The 27835-nt window shown below is 44.5% G+C and overlaps 1 protein-coding gene across 1 annotated transcript in view; it reads left to right on the top strand.

Annotated features, from left to right (window-relative positions):
- The first annotated feature begins 9087 nt into the window (after positions 1-9087).
- Positions 9088-27835, top strand: part of COL14A1 (collagen type XIV alpha 1 chain) — a 197424-nt gene continuing 178676 nt past the window's right edge. Inside the window, exons 1-2 of the mRNA XM_040979368.1 lie at positions 9088-9173; positions 24112-24236. Coding sequence (XP_040835302.1) covers positions 24149-24236 — 88 coding nt within the window. The 5' untranslated portion in view covers positions 9088-9173; positions 24112-24148. The remainder of the gene's footprint in view (positions 9174-24111; positions 24237-27835) is intronic.

The raw sequence follows: 27835 nt of genomic DNA, 5'->3' as shown, positions 1-27835 counted from the left end.
AACATCTGATGTTTAATGCACTTGCAATTGAGATTAGAAAGAATATATAGCAGAATTCAGTCAGAAAATCCCGTCTTCTCTATATTATTGTATGATCATTTGGGACTGTTATTTTTGCAGGTGGTGTTATAGTTAATTTATAGCAAACTTATCTACATCATTTAATAGCAGCAATCTGTTAAATGCATACATTCCTTAGGACACCAGTGTCCAAAAGACATGGGCTAAAGTAGTGGACGATGCAAAGTCATGTCTAACAGTTAATATTGGCTAACTTTGAGAACTTGCTGTGTGTCTGGCAGTTGTATAAGGACTTGAGTGGATTAATCAAATTGTGTGAATTGATGCACCTAACAGTCACAACGTGCTTGTGAGCTGGATGCCCTTACCAACTGTCGTCAACAAAATAGGAAACAGGAGCAAAGGCATTAAGTAGCTTGTCCAAGGTTAGTAGTGGTGCCAAAGTTCTACACAGAAATCCATGCTTAAAGTCAGTACCTCAGGTTCCCCCCAAGGCTGTACCTCTTCTACCTGGACACATTAAATATTAAAAAGTCCATTAAATATCCGTCATACTTGACATCCACAGAAGAGTGCTTTCAAATTAGTCTATGTGGTTTTCTTTTAAAAACACAATAGTTCCTGCTAGTGTGGAAAGGAGAGAAAGGGAAGTTGTGCCTGGGGTGGTGGTGAGCAGGGATTTGAAGATGGGGTCTATTTAAGTGGGTGATAATTGGGAAGTGTTCAAATGGGATAAAATTAAAAATGGGGAAAGTTAGGAAAAATGTAGATGCTACAACTGAGTTTCAGAAATTGCTTACTAAGTGCTAAGATTTGAGTATGTTGTCAAACTAAAGTCTGCTATACGTGTTGAAAGGCAACTGTCACCATCACTGCAGAATGTGAGAGAGTGACAGGTTCAGCTCGGACTGCCTACGATGTACAGTTTGTCTTAGGTTGAGTGAACGGACGGCAGGAAAGTCAGTCTGAATCAGACTTGCAGGAGCTTGATGACTACGATAACATATTTTCTGCTTTACCCTGTATCAGTAAGGCAGGGTGGGATGCTCAGAGCAGGCGAGGGATGGGAGGAGAGCAGGTTCACTCTGGGTAAGTACATAGAGTCTTGGTCTGCAAACTTGCCTCTGGTGGAATCATTGAAGGGTTTCTATGACTCACATCTTACATCCCCAGTGCTCCTTTCATTCGTTCACTCGAATTTTTTCAGACACAGAGATGAAATCAAGGCACTTGCCTAAATATACGAGGCTGTCAAAGATCTGATGCCCACTTGTCACTTGCCATGGATGTCATACCACTTACCTTACAGGAGCTTTCCCTGATGTCACTAAGCTCCAGGCATTTGGGATGACATGAATGTGTCTCAGCGCTTTGTCTTGGAAAAATAGGGAGCTTGATTGCACCACTCAGACCATCTGTCTTGCTTTACTTTTTAATTCATTTTTTCTTTATATATATATATATATATAATATATATGTATTTCATAGACACAGATTTAAAGCATACTGATACTTCCCGTGCTACCCTCCCACTCACCCATGCTCCACGCTGACTAGAGCGTGGTCCACAAGGTTCTCCCTGAGGTGATGTGAGCGGTGAGGCAGGCTGCCACAGACTCCTTGCATCTCTCTCTGAGCCCATGTCTCCTCCCTGGAGTGTGGGGTTCTGCAGGGGCTGGGGTGGGGAAGGAAACAGCAGCTTCCCCGATCCAAGCCAGGCAGTTACTGAGACCCCAGCCAGCTCAGTGGACAAGCTAACGCTCCGAAAGGCAGGACGTGCAGAGTGAACATATACCTCAGCAAAGAAGCATTTCAAAACAGAAAGTCTAGGCAAGGCTTCCAAGATGGCTGAATCGGGTGTGGCCATGCTAACTTCAATTGCTCCAAGATACGAAAAGAACGAAAGAAGGGCCACTTTTCCAGGGGTCTGACTGATAAAAATTTTCTGTGAAGAATGAAAAAAACAATGAAGACTTCACAGAACAAAAAGAGAAAAGACAGACTCACGGCTGTGCCTGGTAGTGTCAGGCTAGGAGCTGCCATCTTTCCACATGTAGGCAGAAATTGCTGCACGTCCTGCCATTTGGAGCATGCTAAGCTAGGCGACACTTTCTTAAACTTAATAATAATCAGATCGGCAAGCAATACAAGAAACAGAAATTTCTAATGTGGAGAATGGAATCTCAGAGACAAAAGCCCCTTGAAAATTATAAGATCTAAAAAAAAAACAACAACAAAAAAAGAAAATTGTAAGATCTAGGTAGGGATAAGATAGTGTAAGGAAAGAAACAGCCTTAATAGCTTCAGAGAGACTGTGTCCATGAAACAAAAAATACGATAATTTTAGAAAAACCATTAAGGAATATAAAATGGGAATCTTAAAGATTATGAAATGGAAGCAGAAATTAGAAAATAAAATAAAATTTAAGTGTAAATTTACAAAATTCAGAAGTGGAATAAAAAGATGGAGATGGCAAATAGGAAATAAAAACATCAAGAAAACTTAGCATTATTCTCTGTAGTCTATTATCTATAAGCAAACATTGAGAGAGTAGATAGAGCAGAGGATTTTGTTAATAAAGTTCTTCTGCCACATCAAAGTAAGTCGTGAAATTTCAAAGCATAAAAAATAACAGCAACTAAAAAAGGTTCTATAGGTTTCCAGATTGGTGGAGATGCAGCTCGATTAGGACCAAAAATTAGACAGGGTGCAATGACCTCAAAAGCTTAAAGGAAAATTATGTTTAAGCTATAAATTTATGCCAAGAAATACTAGTAATGAAAGGAAAGAAAAAACAATGTCTAAAAACACCAAAATCCAAAAAATACCTCCCTACAAAACACCAACCAACCAACCAAAAAAACCAACAAAAAATGATTTCCCCTGCCCCTCACAGGCATCTATCTTAAGATACCACTAGGCGGTGATCTCATTCAAAGTAGAGGGTAAAAATAATTTCTAGGGAGACATTAAAAACTGACAGCAGAGTGTCAGACACATGGAAGACATTGAATCTATGGAGCAATATTTGTGCTTCGGGTGTGGAGAGAAGTGGCTATGGACCAAATGCTTGTGTGCCCCCTCCATTTTATGTTTAAGCTAAAATCCCCAGTGGGATGTTTATTTGGAGGGAAGAATTTTGGGAGGTGATAAGGTTATGAAGATGGAGCTCTTGTGAATGGGATTAGAGATGAAAGAGAGATGATTCATCTTCTCACAGTCCAGCTGTCAGCAAACTAACAAGTGAACCCTCACCAGATACCCAGCATTGCACTTCCTAGTCTCTAGTACTGTGAACCATATTCTTGTGTTGTTTAAGCGACCTGGGCTGAGGTATGATTATGCAGCTGAACTAAGACAGCAGCCAATCAGGTTGCAGCAAGGTGACCCAAGCTGAACTCTCCAGAACTGCTTAAGGATGTACTGGACTCACCCGGACAAAGAGGAAGACAGGATAGCCAGGAAACAGGGAATCCAGTCTTGGAGAAAAGCACAGGAAATTCCCAGGACAACAGAAACAAAGGCAGGAAGACAACTGGGCAACAGTTTTAAGAGGAAAACTGCCCAGAGAAGGAGTATTCTCAGAAAGATTCACCCAGTTCAACAGAGCTATGGAGCAATGCCCTAATGAGAAATGATAGGAAGGGCTGGAAGAAAGCAATAGAAAATTAGACAAATGATAAAACAAGGTAATTATCAACTTAGGGAAGACAAAAAACAGAAAGGGGAAATAATTATCACACAACATGGTACTTTAACGTGAATGATGTTTTCATAGCATGTGAATGGAAACACACTTTGGATTTAATCTTATTGTGTTGGTGAGAGAGAGAAGTGCTGATACAGTAAGAGCCTGTCCTCTTCTACCTAATTGTGTGCGTGGTTTGTAGAATTAGTTAATGGGCACATGGCACAGAAATGTTATCTAGAAGATGAAAATTTAAAGATGTCAGAAAAAAAAACTATAGAAGTCAAAATGATTACTTCGAGGGAGAACGTAATACTTACGTTATATACATTCTCAGTCCTACTTGGCTGTAAAAATCACATATGTGCATTATCTTGGTAAAACAAAAAGTTATAGTGATTTATTTATTTTGATAGGCTTAGACACAGAGAGGAGTGACACAGAGAGAGAGGGAGAGAGAGATCTCTTCTATCCATTAATCCATTAATTCTATCCATTAATTAACTCATGGCGATAATGGCCAAGGTTGGACCAGGCTGAAGCCAGGAGCAGAGGAAGCAGGAGTGTCACCTGGATCTCCCACGTGAAAGCAGGGTTTAAGTACTTGAGTCATCTGCTGCTGCTTTCCTGAGCACATTAGCAAGGAATTGGAAGTGGAGTAACCACAACTCAGACTGGTACCCATAGGAGATGCTGGTATTGCAGGCAGCAGATTAACTGACTATGCCATAAAGTTAATCCCTAAAATAACGATTTAAAACAATAATGATCATGTGAGTTCTTCCAGCTGTTGTCTATCATCCAAAAGACCTTCAATAAAAGTTCATCTTGGGCCTGGCATAGTAGCCCAGTGGCTAAAGTCCTTGTCTTGCATGCACTGGGATCCCATATGGGCACCAGTTTGTGTCCCAGCTGCTCTGCTTCTCTTCCAGCTCCCTGCCTGTGGCCTGGGAAAGTAATCGAGGATAGCCCAAAGCCTTGAGGCCCTGCACCTGCATGTGAGACCTGGAAGAAGTTCCTGGCTCCTGGCTTCAGATTGGCCCAACTCTGGCCATTACAACCATTCGGGGAATAAACCAACAGATGGAGGATCTTTCTCTCTGAATCTCCTTCTCCTTGTATATATGCGCTTCCATTAAAAATAAATCTTTAAAAATAAAGGTTCATCTTTTTATTATGATGTTATTATTGTTGTTGGAAGACATCTTGGCTTTTATATCTAAAAATAGTTGCCATGTCCTTTTTGGTGGGATTAGCACAGGGTTTTTAATTCATTGACTTCAATTTCTGCATTTGTAGAATGAAGTGGGTTCGATACATCTCATAGACTGCTCTAGCACTGTTTTTCTGTGAATAGGACCTTTTATTAAGCATGCGTACACGGACAGGGTGTTGTCACACATGAAAAACTTGGCTGCAGTTAAAATCATGACTTTGATCTGGGCCATGGAGCTGAAAGTATGAGGAATGTCTTAATTACAGCTCCAGAATATGAAAGGCAATTGTGGGAGAAGGAGGGACTCCTGCCCCACAAACAAGGTAGGACAATGCATTTCCAGCCTCTGGAATTACTCATATCTGAAGAGCTAATGTATCAAAATAGGGTGGTGTGAATCAACACATTTAAGAAGCAAAGTCCAACGCATGCATGGAGCGTATCACTGATATTGTTTAGAAAGGGGTCAGCATGCTAGCATGGGAAAGTTTTGTTCTGGAATTTAAGACTTTTGAGTCCTAGTGTTGCCTTTTCTATTGATGGGTCAGCTTGGACAAATCCATTGCTGCTGCTTCTGGATTGGTGAATTAAAGCTCGGCTTGGTTGAAGTTCTTTTGTTAACAGGAAAGGAAATCAAGTCTGGCACAAATGGGATTTATCGTGAAACTGAGGCAGAGATAAAAGAACAGGGATGAGATATTTGGGGCTCTGGGCAGGGCTGGGGTACGAGAGCTTCTACAGCCAGGGTGGTACAAGGACAGCACAATCACAAAGGGTAGGAAGGATGCCAGGAGCCACACTTGAGCAGGGGCTTTGAGGCCATCAGCTGCTCATTGGTCAACTTTCAGTCACTGAATCAAAGGAACACTTGGAGTTGCAGGTCCAGGATGGCGATAGTGGATGGGCCATTCAGAGCTGTGGGATAACAGCAATGAATAACCAGTGGGGAGCAGTTAACAGGTCTGATGGTGCAAGCTGTCCCTCTGTGTTCCTGCTGGCTGTGAGCTATGTCTGGGGGATAAGGGATGGTTCCGATATCTTCATTAGGATGAATTTAGGTAAAAATGAGGTATTTTTGTGTGTCACAGCCCTTAATACATTTCAGAGAGAGTATTTGGTCTGCTTGGGTTAGAGTTTTTGGTTACATTTGAACAGGTAAAAACAGGGCACCTTGAATAATAACTTCCCTCTCCAACAACTGCATCCAATGAAGTGCAGTCAATTTCCTAAATGAATCCAGAGCTGTTATTTTGGGCTGAGTACTCAACGGCTGGTCTGACAGGGTCCCCGGTCAATCAGAAGGGACCATGGAGGCACGGGCAAGGGAACAGGGAGCAGGGGATTGGTCCATGGCATATTGTCAGCTAGTGTCTGCTTACTGATGCAGGTCCGCTTTTGTGGGGGGAGGGGGGTGGGCGCAGGGGCCACAGCTGATTATTATAGAGGGCTTGGAGTAGGACTATACATAACTCCCTCATTTGGAAACTGGTTTGCTATAGCATCCAAGAAATTGCTGTCATTCTAACTGTTCATAATGAACAGGAGGAGTGGTGTTATATGGATTTGGCTGATGGGGCCAGAGATACCAAATATTTTTATGAAATCTAGGTTAGTCATGCTGTCATGCCCCAAATGCCAATGGCACGTCATTGGTAGACGAAGAGGGAATCCTCCAGAAGGACTTCTTCGGAGAGTACTGCCATGGCCAAGGGGCTTGAGGGTGAGGTCCCCGAGTGTGTATGTGTGTACACAGAGGAAGGGGGCTATAAGCGCAGCACAAGCTCTGGATGGGACTCTAGGGTAGAGTTGTAGGACCCAACAATCAATTACTGTGGCATGCTGGAACCTCTGTTTATTTTTGGAAAGGGTCCTAGATAGTCCTCTCTCTCTCTCACCAGATTCAAGGAGGGGCCTCTTGGTGGATGGGGGTCTTCCGGTCTGTTGTATGACTCAGCTCTCCACACTGTACCAAGCACTAAGGGCTGACTTTAAACAGCAGCTGGAAGGAAAGCCCTATCAAAAGGGCTGGACATTCACACACAACTGAGACTAATGGGGAGCTGATTGCAAGCAGCTACTCTGCTTCAACAACAATTAAAGCCGATCCACACCTAAGGGGTACGGCAAGAAGTCCAAAGCTGAACACTGTGAAGGCAAGTTAGAATATCTGAAATTAATATTTCATGTGATAACCACATCAATGTACACTATCATTTGTCATTTTTGAAACAAACATGCCTATTTGTATCTGGATATTTTTGTACACCTTTTTACATTGAAAAATCTTCTGGAAATCTTTCATTCCCAGTTTTTTTGTAATCAAAAAAACCTTACATTTCTAGCAGTTTCATCTAGAAACTTACATAACTGCTTGCCCCAAGAGAATGAAAAGAAAGGCTTAATGTTGCTCAGTTACATGCTGGTCAAAATAAACATAAGTGAAAATTGTATTAGTGAAAATGGGGGGAGAGACTATGAGGATAAAAGGACTGGTTTGAGGGCAGAGGAAGGCGGATGGAAGCAAAATGGAAAGGTTGCTTTGAGGCATTCTTAGGTGTCAATTTACGATGACGGGCTCTTCGCAGTTTCCGCCCCATGTGGACACCAGATGGCGCTCCCTCCCTTGCCGCTCTGCGCCCAGAGCCGTAGCACTGGGAATCTGTGCTGACTGGCTGGAGCCAGACGAGCGCGTTCCGTGAAGTGCAGAGGCCGAGCGGCGCCAGGTTGCGGGCGCGCCCTGAAGCCAAGCCGAGGCCAACTCCCACCAAGACCACCCGGCCAGTGGTGAGGTCCGAAGCAGGCCTTGTAGACAACCGTAGGGCCGAGCTGCAAGTGCGGAGCGTCGGCTGCTGCGAACACCACGCACACCCCTGGCACGCAGAGGAGGCGGCGTGCAGCAGCCGGGATGTTGGCGGGGACCTCTCCCTCCCTGCCGGGCCACCCGCCCTAATGGTTTCCAACGTGGCTCTGAGGTCCCCTTCCTGGATTCTCAGCGGTGCAGGAGGAGGAAGGGCCCTGGCGCCCTCACCTTCGCTCTGGTCCCCATCGCCTGCTTTGGGCGGCGGTGGGACAGTCTGCTTTGAAGGCTAGAAACTTTCTCACAAAACGCGTGAGCTCGCCGAATTCTTACTGTCGATGCCGCACCCCCCAAACGGGCTAAATTGTGAAACTAGGGCGGCGGCGGCGGGGTGGTGGTGGAGTGGGGGTGTTCCTTTACAAGGTTCTAAAAGAGGTGGAAATATGATCCAGATCTAAGAGCTCAGGACCTTGGAGACCCCGCGCGGGGTCCTGACGGCTCCTCCCTCCCTCCTCCAGAGCAGAGTCCCCTCCAAAGGGGGGGCTTGCGTGGATCGGGGCCCCTGAGATGTTGGATAAGGGCAATCCCCGGCTTCCACCTAGCCCCGCACAGCCCGAATCTGCGGGCGGTGACTCCGCAGGTGCGAAGTCCAAATGCGGGAAGCCATCCAGCTTCGCGCTTCCACATCCCACCAAAGGGTCCACTTCAAACCGCAGGTGCTTCTCCTGTGCTCCAAAGTTTACACAGTGCTGCTGCGGGCGTTTATAGCCCCGGCCGTGGCGGGGAGGGGAGCTGGGGGGAGAGGGGGAGCCAAGAGGGTCCTTACAGCGGGTGCGGTCCAGCACAGGGCCAAACGTGGCGCGCAGGGCCTTCCACGGAGGGAAGGTTGCGTTGGTGTTTGAGGATGGATGGGGGTGGTGGGCATAAAGCAACTGAAAACAGGAGGGATGGAGATCCTCTCCCCCAGGTCACCAGGACCCTTGCTGCACCGGGCTGCAGCCAGGTGTCCGGTGGGAGTGCGCTCGGGGGAGGCGCGGACAGACTCCTAAGCATCGCCCTTTGGGCGGGGATGAGGGACCGGAGGAGGGGGAAAGTGGAGGGGGAGCCTTAGGGCCTTAGGCCTGCCTACCCCCTCTCCCTTCCCGCCCTCAGGCCACTTTCCGCCCTATAATTGGCCGCCCGCGGGCCTGCCTTCCTTCTTATCTGGTCCTGGGCGGTCGGGGTGAGCAGTCTTGGAGAGGCTGCCGCACGGCCGTGGGCAGCGGGCCGTGGGAGCAGGAGGAGGAGAGGGAGTGCGAGAGGGCGAAGGAGAAGCAGAGACTCCGCCCTTGGAGGAGTGAAGCCGGCGACGGCGGTAAGCCTCTGAGAACCGCTCGGGGCGAAGCTCGCATCTTCCCCAGGTGCGGAGAGACACCCAATCCGGACTGCACGGGGGCAACGCACTGCACAGGTAGGTGCGTCTGTCTTTTCCTGCACCGCTTTGGTTCAGCTTCGACAAGGCTGCTTCTGAGGAAGGAAAAGTGGAGAGCGAAACACCTGTAGACTCCTCGTAATCACTCGCACTTTATCTACAGGTGCGCTCCTGGGACGGACCCGGGACTTGGGGGTGAGACGGGCAGGTGCGCCCGGACGCCTCTGTGCGTGAAGGCGGTGACTGTGCAGATCCTAAGTGGTGCTCCCAAGGGCTTTACTGGCGCTTGGAAGCCGGGCTAAGGTGGGAAGAAGCTGGGTTTGGCTGGGGGTTGCAGGGGAGATTGGCGAGGGTTGAGAGGTTTAGGAATTTGTTTTAAGCGAACCGGTGTGGGTAGAGAGCGGAGTTTAGCTTGTATTTGAAGAGTTGGGGAGAGCAGTTCATTGAGATAACGAGGGAAGGATTGAGCTGATCGGCCTTGTATGTGGGCAGCCGAGGGTCCAGCGCTGGACGCTAAGGAGAGCAACCAGGCAGGGCGCACCGACGGGGAGTAGTAAAAGTCAGGGGTTCGCCTCCGTGCCTCCTCGCCTGGAAGCTTAGCAGCACGTTTCAGCTGTGAAGGTTTGGGATGATCTTCCCAGCTGGGGATGTTGGCCAATTCTCTCCACCTGAGCTTTTCTATCCCTAACCCTGCGGCATGTTCTCTCTGGAGTGCGGCTAGGGCGCTTCGCTGGGGCTGACCAGCAAATAACAAAACTGCGTTGGGCTCCGTAGCACAGGCACCCCGAGTTGAGGGTCTTGTCGGCACCCGCGGGCTTGTGCCAGGACCTGAGGCTGCCCACAGGTGCTGCAACGCAGACATTCGGATCCTGGAGCTGGGCTCAGACTTCTGTAGGCGGAGCGTCCTGTGAGCTCAGGTTTGCTGGTCTGGGGTTTTACACTGTCCCGAGGAAATGAAAGGGTCCAGGGAAGGGAGTGTGCAGCTTTCGTGTGTGTGTGTGTCTTGATTTCCCTTTTCCTTCTAGAAGTTTGCAAAGCCTTTAGCAATGTTTTGGAGAGTCCGTCGCTGGCACGGGCTAAAGGGGCTAGAATTAGGGGTAAAAGGGCAGGGTTAAGAAATTGTCGGAGTAAGACGCGAGTAGCTTTGTGGATAGCAGATTTCCTGTCTCGCGCTTGTTAAGATCTGGCAGCTCATCCACAGAGGGCTGGAGATTGCAGTAGCCGTTCCGTGCCAGGCGACCTGAGGCCCTTCCCAGTCTGGGTGCGGTCAGGAGGCCTGTGGTTCTGAGAAGATGGCCCGGTTTTGCATGCAGAGAACTCGCTGGGAAATTTGAAGTCTGTGTGTGTACGAATAGATGAATGAATTAATGAGTAACGTTTGGATATTTGTTCAAAAAGGTGACCAGGATCATCTCACCTGGAACCAATGACCTGTTCATCAGGAGTGATTGCAGCGTAGTTGTATTTATTCTTTTTTAAAAAAGATTTGTTGATGTAATTCACATATTTTATACCTGCAAGGTACAATTCAGTGCTTTGAGTAGACACACAGCAGTCTAGAATATTTTAGTACGCCCCTGCCCTGCAAAGAAATCTACTTAAGTAATGTCCCGTTTCCCCACCCCCAAAGTTGCCAGGCAGTCTCTCAGGGTCTGGCAGCTTGCAGTTTTTTGCAACAGGCTTTTTCTCCAAGAGAACCGCAGGCAAGGTTCGTCCCTAATGCACAGCACACCTGTTTGCTCTTAGAGTCAGCCCAGCATCTGCTGGAGGAACCCTGAGCCAGAGAAGACCTCCACCTCTACTGCAGCCCTGACCTCCCGCAGGCCCCTTCGTCAGCACACGAAACACGCTAGTGAGGCCTCCTGTGAACGTCCAGAGCCAGGACTCCTTGGAACCCTTCGGGATTCCTGGAGCAGCTTTGGAGGGGTTCCAGGCTTCAGGATTAAGGGTGGAGTTCTCTGGCCCTCTCCTCTGCTAACTGTCCAGCACAGGATATTGGACATCTCTAAGGGCGTTCCAAACATGGCTTGGTTTTTAAAACCAGCCAGGCTGCCATTGAGAATGCCTGAGAAAACTATGATTTCAGGGTCACTAAAGACACGCTCTAAGCCCCTTAAACGACCCCCCTTCTGGTGGGTTACTCTCCCTCTGGCCTGCGAGTATTTCCTGGGGTCGTGAAGTTCAAGCAGGAAGAACTTTTGTCTGTGTTCAGTTGGCAGTATCTACAGTGATGTCACTCTGGGTTCCATTTTCAGTCCCTTTTATCCAAGCCCAGTCAAATGAACGCTGTGTTCCTGGGTTTCACATGTAACTGATGATTCCTTCAAAGCACAGGGGCCTTCCTGAGTTGGTGCAGGCTGAGGATGGTGGAGTTCGGGCCCCACTGAGCTAACAAGTTATCTGGGATTGTGACATTAGCAGTCCCCTTGGGGAATTTGCTGCACAGGTTAGGGAGAAAGAAATTTTCAAAGAATGAGACAAGGGTATTTTTTTTCCCCTTGGCAGATTCACTGCCAGGCAATCATTCTCTATTTCTTCTATAAGTAAATAAAAGCATCAGAGATACAGCTATTCTTCAAGATACACAGAGCTGTCGATGTAGACTGAAATGTGGCATGTGTCAGTGGGGTTTGATGAGGAGGAGAGCGGGACAGAGCAGGGGGAGGGGACTTGGAGTATCGGAGTGTTTATTAACTATTATCAGGTATCTGTGCCTTTTGCCTTGAGAAACATGCGGAAACTTCCAATCACCCGGGGAAGTAAATATCATTCCTTCTTTAGTTAGGAAGGTCAGGGAATGTCAGGGAGGGCAGTGCACTTGTCCAAGCTGATAAAGGCAAGTGACAGATACATAATCAGAATCTTTATGGAATTTGGAATATCTTTTATAAAAGACTTATTGACTTAGTAATTGACTTGGGAGACCTCTTCTGTCTTCAGGTTCACTCCCAAGTGCTTGCTGTAGCCAGGGCTGGGCCAGGTGGAAGCTGGGAGCTTGGAATTCAACCTGTCTTCCACATGGAGACTTAGACCATGAACTCTGCTTTCCGATGTGCTCATTAGCAGAAAGTTGGAATCAGAAGCAGAATGGGACACAAATGCAGACACTGCAGGTATGGGATGCAGACCACCAGGTAGCTAGCATCTTAGCTACTACATCAAACATCTCTGTGCAGGGATTTTTTTTCCGATGCAGAATCTTATTATGCTTTTCTGCCCATGTGCCTTTGTTGAAGCTACGTTGGCAGGCTTTTCTAAGTTTGAATTTAATGAATAGTATTTAATGCCTTTTTCTCCCAGAAATTATCTTAGTTACATATAAAAATTTTGTCTAAAGATTGGATGGGACTTGCCAAGCCCATCAGAATGTCTTAGGGTGTGTTCACATCCAAGGATGCTTGTGATTTTTATTGGGTGAGGATTTATTCCTGGATGCTTTCTGTCTCTGCTTTGTCAAAGCACCTTGACTTATGTATGAATAACATGTTTTACCTTGAGTTTTTTTTTCTGTTCTCTTCTGCTTTCCAACTCTGTCACTTGCAATGTACTGGCCATGTGCAAGCATTCAAAATTTACGAGAATAACATTGGTGATTAGGAGTACAGATAGCAAGCCGCAGAGATGGCCAACGGAGATCACCTCTGTTGGAACCAGAGGAAGAGCACCTGCCTCTGGGGGGATTAGAGGAGCCTTCCTGAATGGCAGGAAATCCATGATAAGATGTGCATGCAGCCATTATTCTGATTACTGGAGTAATTTTGTTATAAATAAGCCTCAATTTCTTTGATAGAGGAACAGTGCCAACCCTTAAGGAATAAGAAAGGAGATAGGTGAGGGAACATTCCTGTGCCAAGGAACTGTCATTCCAGTTTACCCTACTTTTGGGGATCGATCTGTCTTTGTATCTGTAGAATTCCATAGAATTTATAGCTGTTGAAGCAGCTGCATTTCTGAGGCTAATTTGCAGTCAAGACTGTTACATGTGGATAATAATCAAACAGGGTCTTTATGTAAATCAGAGAAGGGTGGCTTTTCTGGGTAGCTGCATGCCATTGAGGGGGAATGGTTCCTTTCTTCTGAGCTTTGCACTAGAGTGCATAAATGACAGAATTTCTGCAAACTTGAAGCATCGTTTCAGTTTGCCAAATGCCAACAGTGTAGTTCGGTGGCAGAGACCTGTATAGGTAACTTTGATTATTACTGGCCATCCGATCAGTCAGCATTCATTGCTTTCCTATTATGTGAGTTGAACATTTTTTGCATGTGGGTTAGTGAGCTAGATTATAGTGCTCAGAATCCAGGAGGTCAAAACAGGGAAGGCCATAAAGTGAGCAGGAGGGCTGTGAAGGGATGAGGGATACGTGCAGCCTCTTGGAGATCTGCTGAATAAAGCTTGCAGCGTGCTGCTACTGCCAGCTTGTGCCCACCCACGGGCTGACACCTGTCCTTGAAGAGATGAAACTGTGCCAAGATGTAACTGAAATATGTCACTAGTGCGCACTGTGTATGCACACTGTTGGTTTAGCTGAGATGTTTTCCATAGCAAAGCATTCCTGATAAGGCAGTGTGTTGACTGACTGTGGCATAAACTCGTAATTTTACTGTATAGCAATGACAGTTCCCAGACCAGCTGCGCTGATCCAGATGACATTGTCTCACATCTGGAATGGGAGGGTATTGTGAATTATTTTGCATTTACAGTAATTTATTTCCTACTTTTTTTTTCTGTACCTCTTCATCCTCTTCGTTGTTTTCCCTCCAGCTTCTCATTCGCTTCTTATCCTGTCATGGTAGTTTTCCTTCTTGACTTTTCCCCTTAAGCAAAAATCTCTGAATTTGATTCTCAACTTTGCCTTGTTAAAAGCAGCGTGTAGATCCAGCGTTTTGGCACATTGGGCTAAAATGCCACTTACAAGCTGGCATTCCTCCTAGTTCTGCTTGCTAATATGGTATTCAGATTAGCGACTGTTCCAATAATAGTAAGCAAGATTATTGAGTGACATGAGTTTTGTTTTATTATGCTAAGGAAAATATTGATACCAGTATTATTTTGCTGGCTTTCTAAAAATAACGGAAAGTTTCTCTTTGTGTACTTGCTGCCCATTTTAAAAGCATTGACATTATTTATATTTTTTGTAGTATTCAATCACAAAGCCAAGAGGACTTGATACTTTTGGGGAGGCTACTTTTTTTTTTTGGTAAGGATTTTATTTTGTTATTTTTATTGAAAAGTCAGATACACAGAGAGGAGGAAAGGCAGAGAGAAAGATCTTCCATTCGCTGATTCACTCCCCAAGCAGCTGCCACAGGCAGAGCTGAGCCAGTTTGAAGCCAGGAGCCCGGAGCCTCTTCCTGGTCTCCCACGCGGGTGCAGGGCCCCAAGGTCTTGGGCTGTCCTCTAGTGCTTTCCCAGGCCACAAGCAGAGAGCTGGATGGGAAGTACAGCAGCTAGAATTAGAACTGGCACCCATATGGGATCCTGGAATGTGCAAGAGGTGGAAAAATTAGCTGATTGAACCATTATACTCAGACTGAAGCAGTCTTGTTTAAGTTTCTGAGATTATTTTTTTCACAAAAATTATAAAGCATTTGCACACTTTACTTGAGAGAAAGCAAGATAGCACACAGATCTTCCTTTCACGATTTTACTCCTCAAAGGTGCAGGATAGGCAGGGCTTAGCCAGTCAGAAGGCAGGAGGCTGAGGCTCGCTCCAGGTCTTCACTTGCACGACAGGATGCTAGCACTTGCATCATCGCCCCCAAGGTGTGCCCTTGCAGGAAACTAGATCAGAAGCGGCATAACTCAAACCAGGTACTCCAGAGTAACTCCACAAGCCGGTTGGAGGTTTCCCGAGCGGTGTCTCACCTTTTGTGCCAAATGCTTACCCCCATGTCTTCTTTCTTTTTTTTTTTTAATAACTATGAATGGATTTTGAATTTTCTCAAGTATTTCCTGCTTTTACTGAGGGGTTTTTTTTTGTCTATCAGTATGTTAAGTTTGATTATTGTAAAAATTAGTCTTTCATTTCTTTTTTTTTTTAAAGATTTATTTTTATTATTTTTTCATTGGAAAGGCGGATATACAGAGAGGAGAGACAGAGAGGAAGATCTTCCATCCGATAATTCACTCCCCAAGTGAGCACAACGGGCCGATACTATGCCGGTCCGAAGCCAGGAGCCTCTTCCGGGTCTCCCACGCGGGTGCAGGTTCCCGAAGCTTTGGGCCGTCCTCGACTGCTTTCCCAGGCCACAGGCAGGGAGCTGGAAGGGAAGTGGGGCTGCCGGGATTAGAACCGGCGCCCATATGGGATCCCGGGCGTGCAAGGCGAGGACCTTTAACCACTTGCGCCACCGCACCGGGCCCAGTCTTTCATTTCTGAGACAAAATGCACTTAAGATGTGAATGATCAGTAAATATCACTTCATAGAATTAGTTGTATCTTCTATATCCTTACTAAAAATTTTCTCAGTTGCTTTTTTTTAAGATTTATTTTATTTTCGTGGAAAGTCAGATATACAGAGAGGAGGAGAAACAGAGAGGAAGATCTTCTGTGCGCTGATTTACTCCCCAAGTGGGCACATTGGCCAGTGCTGCATTGATCCGAAGCCAGGAGGCAAGAGCTTCTTCCAGGTCTCCCACATGGGTGCAGGGAGCCAAGGCTTTGGGCCATCCTCAACTGCTTTCTCAGGTCACAAGCAGGGAGCTGCAATGGAAGCAGGGCCACCAGGATTAGAACCAGTGCCCATACGGTATCCTGGTGTGTTCAAACTGAGGACTTTTGCAGCTAGGCTGCTGTGCTGGGCCTTCCCAGTTGTTTTAATTTCTAAGAGAAGTCCTAGCAGTGTCTTACTGCTTTATTCTATCAGTTGTGTGTTAATATGTTGAAGAGCTAATATGTGCACACATTAATGGTTAAGTCTTGATTAACTACTCCTTTGCCATTTTGAAGCATCCAGACTTTAGACGTATATACAGATTTTACTCCACTCTCCACCCTCACCTCTTTTGGCTCACTCTTCTCTGTCATTTTCTTTCTCTGTTCTCAGCTTCGCATGCAAACCTAGACTCTACCTTTTGGCACTTTAGGTTAACATAACTTCTGTTGATTTACCTTTAATTCTGGTCACCAAGCTGCAGAGAGCGAGTTCTCAGAGGTGAAGGCTGCCTACCAAGCTAAGCATGACAAATCTAGGTCTTGTTCCTAGGCAGAGTTTTTCTCACACTGTCATGATGCTGCATCCACACAATACAGCTGCTCCCTGGTTTATAATGGTCTGTGTCACGAGACGCATCTGAAGATACTCTAAGGTGGAAGCTCAATAAACAGCCTACTCATCTTGGCTTGGCAGGCAGGACGCTGTGGGGAGTGCTCACGTGAATGCTCTCTTTAAGAGCTGTGACTTGCTGTGCTGCTCAGCATCAAGAGAGGATATTATTGCATATCTCAGGGAAAAACATTTAAAATTCAAGCTGAAAGTACAGTTTTTATCCGGTGCACATCACTTTCAAACTTTTGGAAGATCAAAAAGTCATTGCATTGACTATTCTACATTAGGAACACTTTGTCGTTGCTGTCTTTCTCTTCACAGGGAAGTGTTTACTTCTAAATCCACGTCCGTGTGGATTTGGATCAATCTGCTGCTTCCAGCTCTATTTTCAGAAGCTATGCAGGACAGTCCCCTTGTCTTGGATGCTTTTCAGATGCATAAAGATACCTGTTCTGTGTGGGTGATTCCTTCTTTTCCCCTGCATGGAAGAGGCACAAGGGGTCAGGTAGCTGAAGGGTCGTCAACTGTTTACCTTCTTAGGGAACTGGGTTCTCTGGCTGATTCTGACTTTCTGCCACAGTGGACCCTGGAAGGCCCTGCTCCTGTGCTTGGGTTCTTGTTGTTCATGTGGGAGACCTGAGTTGAATTCTTGGTTGCTGGCTTTGGTCTAAGCTCACTCCTGGCTGTTACGGTGTTATGGGGAGTGAATCAGTAGATGAAAATTTTATTCATCTTCCCCTCTCTACTCTCTCCACCTGCATCTCCAATGGAATAATAAGATTAAAAAATCAACACATGCTTAATAATTGCTCTTTTTCTAGCCCTATGATTTATTCTTCAAGTCTTTTACGTCTTTGCATGGTTAATGATGTTAAACTTGTATAGAGCTATTCTCAGGAGATTGCTAAAATGGATAGGAATGTATTTTGAAAAGTCTAAAGCAGTTCCCACATGTAAATAATTACTGCCTCTGTTACTAACTGGAGATTCCAGTTTTTGGCTAAATTCTTTTGGCAGGATTGTCACACAAACGTTGATGATTTTTCTCTTTCCTTCAGCATTTGTCTAAATAGCAAATCCATTGGTTATTTTCATCCCTCTTAAAGTTTTTCTAACTTGTTGCTAAGATGCTACTAATGAGAACTTTGTGAGAGTTATCTATGTTGCAAGCTTATTGTCTATTTTATCACAGTCAAAACATAGATGCTATCTTTTACAGTTCATTGATAAAGAGCATGGAGAGGTTAGTTAGTTAGGACTCTGCAAATCCTCATCAGATCTTCCTAATTCCTGCTAATTGACCTGACCATCTTCTGTTGACTCTTCACTCTATTTCATACTTATTTAACTTTGCAATGTGAGTGCTTCTATTTCTGCTTTGGAATTACATTGTGAGAGCTCACTGAGGGCTCTTCAGCCAGTATTTCTTTTCAGTTCATTGCAAGTAAACCCACCAACGGGGACATGTTGTAGAAGTTCTGTAGCTTCCTTACTACCAGATGCAGTGCTTTGGTTTTATGGTTGAACTCTCAATAGTGATTGCTGAAACGCACATTTCAATACATTATAAATAAGACTCTGTTTCAAAACATGGAGCTGCTGATGTATGGTGTGCCAGGTGGCTTCAACAATTTTGTTTAAGCTGTTTTTGGAGATCAGCAGTGACTAAATTGAATGTTATCCAGTTTGGATGTGTGTATGTATGTGTTTTGGCAAGAGTATATACACATGTGTGTGTGATAGAAAAACTCAAATATTTTAAAGACATTCTGATAAAACTAGCCATATGTTAGATTTGGAGTTGCATGCCTGTGTGCATATTTTAATGTTGCACTCAAGGTCTTTGCTCCTTATTAATCTCAGTAGAATAAGTGAGATTAAACTTTAAAAATATGCAAAATAGAACAAGGCAAATTAGCACGAATGGTGCTATTGTTAGGTTCCTGATCTTAGAGTGTTTTGAGAAAACTTGTACTAATCATTATCAGTTTCCAAAATGTGGTTTGTAATTTCTGAACTTACTATAAGGTAGCTTTTCTGCTATGTTTTAAGGCCCAATCCCCTCACCCTTCCCCACCCCCCAGTAAAACTCAAGAGTTATTTGTTTTGTGCAGATTTATGGGCAAACTTTCCAAAGATTCGTATTTGACATTTTAGTCAATGTTAAAATAGCTCATGATACTTGAATAAGAACTGATTTTTCCTTGCCCCTACTGTACCATCCAGGAATTTGGGGACTTGGCAAACAAGCTTGACAAAAGGAAAATCCTGCTTCTCCCAATATGGCATTGCTCATCTTAATTTAAAATAAACAATATCAGAAAAGGAACTTAAAAAATTGGTTCTGACTACATTTTCCCCCATGTAAATAATAGTCAGCTTCCAAGAAAAGTTGGCAAGACTCATGTACCATCTACTTATTTCTTTAGCTAAAGTATGTGAGGTGCATATTAACTTTAAAAAAATAATTTATTACTTTTTAATGATCCTACTTAATTGATTAGGGTACCAAGGGTCAAGGGCTACAGGAAAGTGGGTAATACCATTGTTTCTACACTAATATCATCTTCCCCCCCTGTATCTGGGGTCAGGGGAGAAACAAAGGGAAAAGCCCTACCCAGCCTCCTACCCAGCCCATATCCCCGATGTGAGGCACACTCTGAGGGTTCTGCTCAAGCAGTTTTGATAGTTCAACAGTTCTGAATTGCTATCAATATTGCCATTCCAGTCGCAATGAAACCTATTCAGAATCCACTGGCTGACATAGTCTCTTCAGGGTTGGGGTTCTGAGATCAGCAGTTCAGTTGGAGGGATCCCCAAAGAAACTTCATCTGAGATGATCCCAAACCTGATTATTGTGTGAATTTGCCAGTACAGGGTCTGGCACAGTCCGTTGCCCCAATCAGCTTATGCACATGCTGGTCGTTGCAATTGCTGGGTCAGTTCTGTTTCCAGCCCTGTCTTCCCCTTGAACCAATGGGTGTTATAGCCCAGCTTGATCCTACCCACTTCATACTCGGTCCTCACGCAAACCAGTGGAAGCTACAGCCTAGTTGGGGCGACTCCCCATAACCCCCACCAGGCCTGCTCCCTACCCTGGTTCCCATGCATGCCAGTATGTACCACAAGCTTGTTCAGTCTGTCCCACATCCCAGTTAGCTCTGGTACTTGTCAATGGGCATTGACGCCTAGTTCAACCCAACCAACCTACGATCCAACCCACACACATACTGGCAGGTGCCTTTCTGTCTAGCCACTCTTGCCCCTGTCCTGGTTTTCATGCTCTCCAGTGGGAGTGGTTACCCATGAGGGAGGTGCCCACTATTTCCCTTCTAGGCCACTCCAACTTCTGGATTGTGCACTCTCCAGGTAGTTTAGGCATTTAACTTAACAGAATTGGACCCCAGTGCCAGCCTCTGCAATTTGATGGTGTGGCAAAGCCCAATCAACCCTCACCCATTCTGATTTTTGTTTGCATCAGTCGGAAGAGTCAGCCCAATCTGGCCCTTCCCCATCTAGCTCTCATGAGGCCCACGGGTGTTGTAGCCCTTCCTGGTCTGGTCTGCCCCCATCCCAACTCACTCTCCAGTGGGAGTGGATGTCCAGCAGGGGAGCCCACATTCCCTTGTCAGCTTTGCCTCCTCCCCTCTGGTTCTCACGTGTGCTGTTTGGGCACTGCAAGCACATCTAGCACGGCTCACCTCACCTTGGCATTCCTTAATGTGTACTGGTATATGTTGCGAATGAGACTGGCCTGACTCATACTCTCTGCTGGTGCTTGGATTCACCAGTGGTTGATGTGAACAGGTTCAGCCTGGGCGGCCCCCCAACTATGCCATATGTATGATGGTGGGTATCTTCTTCTGGCCTGGTCTGATATAGTTGCTCCATTTTGTGGTTCTTGCGCTCACCTATAGGGGCTGTGTTCCGACAGAGGAGTTTCCCAAGCTCCTCCTTCAGAACCTCTCCTTAGGCCAGGTCTTGCGCATACTGGTGGTTCCATGGGCCAGCCCTCATTGCTGGCCTTCAATCCATTCCAGTTCTTGGTGTTGGCTATTTCAGCCCAGCCAAGGCTTGTCCATACCCAGACACTGCTCACACATGGCTCATTAGTGCCAGACACCCAGCCTAGTCTGTCCTACATCTACCCAGGTTCTCCAGAGCCCCAGATGGTGCAGGCGTCTAGCTCAGCTTGGTGTGCCCAGCCCCAGTCCACAGTTGTGCCTAGGGAGATTGCAGCCGTACCCAGACCAACACACAGCCCCCGCTCCAGCTCACACACCCTCCGATGGGAATCCCAACCCAACAAGGGTGTTCTCTCACAGCTCCCCAACCGAGTCTATTCCCAGCCCTAGATTGCGTGCGTGCCAGGAGGTATTCTAACCCAGTTGGTTTAGCCCCTCACCTGTCTCAAACTTTGCCTTTGATGCTGTGGCCTAGTATCCATGCCTCATGAAGACCAATTGGGGTAAGAGTCTAGGTCAGAATGACATGTGCTCCATCCTGATTTCTTTCCTTTTTTGTGAGTTGAAGTTTGCTTGGCCTTGCCCAGTCTGTCCCCTTCCAGTTGCAGCTTGGCCCACCCCATATCCGGTTTTAGGATGCACCTTTGGGTGGTGCTGTCTTGACCTACCCAGATTGCCATTGGTTCCTTTACCTGTACGTGATGGCAGGTGCCATGGTCATTCCTAGGTTTGCCCTTCACCACCCCAGCTCACAATCTAACTTGTGGGACTTGTATTTCCACAGTGTTGGGCCCACACTTGCCCCACAGAGTTTACCCCCCCAGACCAAGTTCTCTCATAAGCTGATTAGTGTCTTGACCATGCCAAATGTGACCAGTCCACTATTCCACCACTCAGTCAAGTAATGGTACCTAGCCCTGCCAGACAGGCCCCCATCCATAGCTTTGGCGTGGATTGTTGTGTGGCAGTCAGTGATGCTCTATGCTAATAGCCCTAATAGCCCTTCTCAGGATTCCTAATTTGGCTGGTGAATAAGTCTGGCCCAAACAGATCTTATGGTCACTCCCTTCCAAACCATCAGATCTCAATCCCCATGCTTGCCCGAAAGTTTCATGACCCTGTTACTGGGAATCATCCAGAATTCATCTCTCACTTACACTAAAACTGGCCTTATTCATGGGTGTCCCTAAGCAGCAATTTCATATTCTAAAAACCCCAGAGGTGGCTGCAGGGCAGCCAGCAGGCAGAGCCTGGCACCATTTGGTGCACTCTCCGCCCAAAACCAAGGACTCAGTCACTGCTTTTCGGCAGTGGCTTTGGTCTGAGTCCTCAGCATTGGATTCAGCCGGCAGAGGCACTCCCCACAACCGCCATACTACAGGGATCTGCAGTTGCCTGCAACCCCAAGGCCTGAACCCCCCACATTAACTTCTAATGTAGCACATTAATTACATTCTCAATGCAACTTCAGTGCTTCGATGAAAAAGTCTATTTATTAAACTGTGACTTGTAAAGGGCTCCCCAACCCGCATTTCCATCCCATCACTGTTAAAATAGCATATCATGTGGTATCTACCTTTAACCACAAGAGCTTTTTAAAAAGTTTTATTTTGGGCCCGGCGCGGTGGCGCAAATGGTTAAGGTCCTCGCCTTGAGCGCCCCACATCCCATATGGGCGCCAGTTCTATCCCGGCAGCTCCGCTTCCCTTCCAGCTCCCTGCCTGTGGCCTGGGAAAGCAGTCGAGGACGGCCCAAAGCTTTGGGATCCTGCACCTGCACAGGAGACCTGGAAGAGTCTCCTGGCTTCTGATCGGCATAGCATCGGCCCGTTGCGCTCACTTGGGGAGTGAATCATGGGATGGAAGATCTTCCTCTCTGTCTCTCCTCTCTGTATATCTGCCTTTCCAATAAAAACATAATAAAAATAAATCTTTAAAAAAAAGTTTTATTTTCTTTGGAAAGGCAGATACACAGAAGGAGAAAAATAGAGAAAGAAATTCCATCTGCTGGTCTATTCCCCAAGCAGCCACAATGGCCGGAGCGGAGCTGTTCTGCAGCCAGGAGCCTCTTCCAAGTGTCCCACGTGGGTGGAGGGTCCCAAGGTTTTGCGCCATGTTTGACTGCCTTCCCAGGCCACAGGCAGGGAACTGGATGGGAAGTGGAGCAGCTTGGATCAGAATCAGCACCCACATGAGATCCCAGCGTGTGCAAGCCACTAGGCTATCACACTGGTCCCTAACCCTAAGATCTTAAGTTGAATGTCAAACGGCAAACATGGTCAGATGTAGCTTTCCTCTCCTTGCTTTTGTTCTAATTGAAACCCTTAGTAATGATGTTCGGACATCGAATCTCAAAGATTTCCTTTAGTTAAGAGAATGATTCTGCTACTGTATTTTTCTTTGAGTGTCATAAATAGCTGAATATGTAATGGTAATTTGATTGATGTACTCATTGGATAGGATTGAAAATTAAAGTTCTACCTGTCAAATGCTTTGCATGCCTGTCTTCTGTCAAGGGTTACTTACATCTTTGAGCAACTCACTAATCTTATTTTAGTTGTCTCTGTGAAATTAGGATCCCAAGTATGTCCTGGATTATTTCTTCCTATATTCCATCAAATTTATTCACCTTTTACCTCATTTCCCATGTCTGTCTCATGCTACTTGGACTACTATACAACTATGAAAATAGAGAAAGATTTGTAATTTAATTTATGAAACTTATCTTTGACATCAAAACTCTTTATGAAGAGCAAACTGTAATGGTTATAGGTTAGTTATTAATATAACTTCAAAACTTAGCTATGCAAACAATGTTATATAAAATGCAAAGTTATATACTGTGCAGTTACCATCAGATAAGTGAGCTGGTGTGAGTCCCCTTGAGGAGCTGTTGGATTCTGGGAAGTTTCTGACTGGCAGTGGTGGAAAGGGATTCAATGAAGATCCGGTCAGCTGTACAAGTTCAGTCAAGAACTGCAAGGAGTCAGGCAGTAAACACCTTGCAAAGGCAGAACCAGGATGGACAGAGCCTTGGAGTCCCCGGGTCACTATCCAAGTCTTGCCTTCAGGAGATCCAGCTAGTTCAGTGTGTTAGTGTTCCAGGGATCGTGGGACAGCACACAGCAACAAAGGGCGGTGTTCCTAAGTGAGGCTCTCTGTGCGACAAACTGAAGCCCTGTCCTGAACCTCCCTTTGTGAGTCACGTGATCCTGTCAGGGGGTTGCTGTTTTGGCAACACTCAGTGATGATTAAGATAGGACGCGACAAAGTGGTCCTGGTCAGCTTTCCAGTGGGTTTCCCTCTTACAGGATTGTGGAGGAATTCATTACAGGAAATGTCCAGGAAATGCTTCAGATTTGCTGTTGAACCCAACACCAGTGCTGGAGTCCATGCCTTCATCAGGGTGGTCACATACGAGGAGACGTGTTTATTTGAAATGAGTAGGATACTCTTCATGTATAGCAAGGGTTCCATGCATTTTATGATGCATAAAGTGTAATGGCCTTTTACAAATGAAACCTGGGAAAAATGGTCTCAGCTTACTGTATCAGGAAGAACTATGCTTATTCAGAAAAGGAAACAGTTAAGTATATTCTAGTGATATAGTAAACCTCAAACTCTTGCATGGGAATTGATTACATCGTGACATGTTAACCCAGGATGGTGTATCTGCATGACCTAGGTAACTGTATAGATTTTATTTTCAGTGTTCTCAAACATGTCTTTGTATTCTGTTTCTAGGCAACTGCTACAATCCATGTAAAAATCAAGAAATAAAATGAAGATTTTTCAGTGTAAGAAGCGATACTGGCTGCTTCCAGCATTTTTGGCAATTGCTTGTTTTTGCGCTATCGTCCATGGTCAAGGTAACTGGAGACTTTAAAAGAATCAGTGGGGCCTGGGACTCCAGCCATCTTGGTTCTGATTGTTGTTTTTATTCTACTTATTCAAATAGTGCTTCTTTGGTTCAACTGTGTTTCTGGGCAGAGTCCTGTGTTGGCTTTTACTAAGCTTTACCAGTGGCTTGCACTGTAGAAACGTGTCCCAGCTTTAAGGATTGCCAAGGTGACTTTTGACTGAGCGTAGTCATCTTGTGGAAGTTGGTTAAATAGTTCTCTCAAAGCACTTCCGAAAAGGCTTTACAGATTTAATCAGCGAGTCAAATTTGTACACAGAAAACTAGTTCTAGTAATATCAAATAAAAATAAAGAGTGTGTACGTGGTTTCTACTCATGGCTTGTGTCTTACCTACTACTGTATTTGCAAAGTATTTCTACTACTTCATACCTGTTTCTTAATATTACTCCTTTCTTTAAAGACTTAGCTGCTAATCTAAAAATGATTCAGGGTTTGACACAGGTTACTGATTTGCCATCAACATTTTAATGATGGAGGCTTTTTTAAAAATTCAATTTAGTTTGAAAAAATTGCTGTTTGTGTTACTGGGATATACAGTTTTGTTTTAAATTTCTGTTTTTCTGAAGGAAATCCAAAGTTGACAAGTGACTATCTATGAGCCGACTTTGGCCTGTGGCCTGCTTTTTTATAGATTAAGTTTTGTTGGAATACAGCCGTGCACATGTTTACATATTGTCTGAGATTGCTTTCCTTGTATGATGGAGTTCAGAAGTTGTAAAGGAAACTATGTCCTGTAAAGTTGAAGTTATTTATTACATGATGTGCTATCCATCGAAGTCAGTGCATAGTACAGAGCAGTGCACAACATGATCCTACCAGAAAAGCATGCTACTCCTGCAGACTCAAGTGTTGGTATGTAATGCCGTTTGTCAGCCAAGCAAAATAAACGCAGCAAGGTGGTTTTAGGAATGTTAACATCTAACGTTTAAAATAGAGGCTGGTATAAAAGCAACGCATGCACCATCACACCCTTCTTTAGTGAGGCACACTTTTTGAAAAGAAGTCGATTTTGGCCTTACTCAAATAGCTCTTGTGCACCTGGGATAAGTGATGAGATTCCCAGTGAGTTCACTGAACACACAGAAGGCAGTGAGAGAGACAGTTTTTGCTTATTTTATTTACATTTATGAAGAATGCTCTCAATTATAACAGTGATACTAAAATCCTGGATAATTTGGTATCTACACCTGATAAAGGACAAAAATTGCTAAGCCCTTCAAGATTTCCATCTTAATTTATTTTAATGCAGGAATAGGTTATTCATCACAGGTTTTGAGTTCAAGATGCAAAGCTGAATAGGAATTTACTCTTTGCTTTCAAGGGAAAGAGAAACATAAACAGATAAGTTATAATATTAATTATATGAGCTATGGTAAACAAAGGCAGAAAGACATTGAAACCTTATTATAGATTGTCAACAACTGTATTTTTGAAAACATTTTCATAGCAGTATTGATACATATGTGAGTCAGGGGTTTAAGAGAATAAATAAAAATTATTTATGTCTATGAATGAATGTTGAGAGTTTGGAGTAGGGAATACTATTATAGAGAAATGAATGAACCCAATAAATAGCTTAAGAGGTAGAAGGGCAGAACTGGCTTGCTGATTCAGCATGGAGACAGATAGAAGAAAGAGGCATCTAAGATAATTCTGAAACTTGTCTGCTAGAAGCCAGGGTGGAAGGGACCATTAAGTTCAAGCCCTGTGTTACCATTTTTGATGTTTGACTCATCCTTGTTTGGTTACTTCAGTTCATAAAGGCAGAGATATTCTTTCTAATGTCTGTATTTCTAGAACAGAACAAGACTTTAGTCTTAGCAGGTGTTCTTTTTTTTTTTTGAAAGATTAATGAATGAATTAAGTATTTAATGAGTTCAGTCCTGGAAAAATATCTGAACCTTTAGGTTTTTATGCTGGACATAGCATTGGAGGAAGCTTCTAGAAATTGGAAAAGGCAAAAAAATGAAACCTCCACTAGAGCCTCCAAAAAGGAGTGCAGTCCTTCCAATTCTTTGATTTTAGCACAATGAGAACCATCAGATTTCTGATCCCACAGACTATAACACAGAAAATGTCACTGGTTTTGAGATGCAAAGATTGTCAAAATTATTGTACAGTGTTGGTTATCTAACATGAATAATATTAAACAGCACATGAGGACTGAATTATCTTTCCTTCCTGAATGGAATTGATATCTTATGAAAAACTTCCTCCCATTCAGATTCTGTGAACCCTCACCAAACCTGATGGTTGTACCTGGATTGTTCCACGATCTTTTTTTCAAAATAAGTTAAATGAACAATTCAGAAAATGTATTACTGTGTTGATTGCAGGAAAAAATATATATAACAATGACAAAATTACAGTATAAACACCTCCACAGAATTTCATAGTAAATATATGTGTTTTTTTTTTTGATAGTTACAAGAAGGAGCCACTGAAGGTAAAGTAGCTGTCACTTAAAAACCTCAAAGCAAATAAAACTGGAGACATTATGTGGGGCTTGATTTAATTTTAAAAGGCCCTTGTGTTAACACATGGACACATCTCTGCTATGAATAGAAGTCAAACAAATTTGGAAGTTCAGAATATTTTCCTTGCTGCTGTTTTGATAATGCATAATGTATTATGCATTCGGGCAATGCATTTAATAGAAACAATAAGATGTAAAGTGAAGGTTTTAAGTTTTTTTTTTTTTTAAAACAACCAAATACTTATCTGCTGTTTAAAGGTCCTTGTGAAATAAATATAACACGTTTTTCTACCCATTTATGTTACATTTTAAGGGGGAAAGCTGATCTCAGTGTGACCGTACTGTTTTCTCTCTCTGAGGGAGACCTTTTGATTGCCAATAAAAGAGGCTTCCCTAGCTAGCAAAGGAAAGTACAGTCACCCATTTAATCAAGGTAGAAGTTAACTGATAGAGCCTTACATTTTCCGTCAGGAAATCTCCTTGGAATATAGTGTTAGGGCCAGTGACCCCTTTCTTTCTGGCTGTTCTCCATCCTTTCATTGCTCGCCATGGATTCATTGGGTAGTCTCTCTGACCTGGGCTGCTTCTGCTCCTTGGCCAGGAAATGATGTCTGACTGAGAACAGTGGAAGGTCTCAGCAGTGATCGGGGAGAGATGATGACCTTGAAGAAAACCAGGGGTGGTGTCGGGCTAGAAGAGGACCTGATTGTGTGTAGTGAAGGTGTCCCCCGTGGCGTACCGTGAGTCATTTTACTAGAAGTAAATCTTCGCATAGTTTGTTACTTATCAAAATAACAAGCTCTCAAGATGTTGAGTTGAGAAGGAACAAATGGGGGAGGGGGGAGAAATAGAAAATTAGCTCTTTAATGTGTAGACAGTTTATAAAATTTTTCTAAATGATTGAATAGTGTTCAAGTGAGGGACAGTTTATTCTCATGGTCTTCTCTCAATCATTGCTGTACAATTCTTTGGGTTTAAAGAAAACATTTCTTAAACACGATACAGCATAATAGACAAAATATATTCCTATACATTCATTAACAAACGAAATACTGCAGTTACGTGGTGTTC

This window comes from Ochotona curzoniae, unplaced genomic scaffold (genome assembly GCF_017591425.1).
Source record: "Ochotona curzoniae isolate NIBS_2020 unplaced genomic scaffold, NIBS_Ocur_1.0 contig_3190, whole genome shotgun sequence".
Classification (NCBI taxonomy): Eukaryota; Metazoa; Chordata; class Mammalia; order Lagomorpha; family Ochotonidae; genus Ochotona; species Ochotona curzoniae.
Note: the sequence above shows the minus strand (reverse complement) of the source record. Positions and strands in the feature narration are given on the sequence as shown.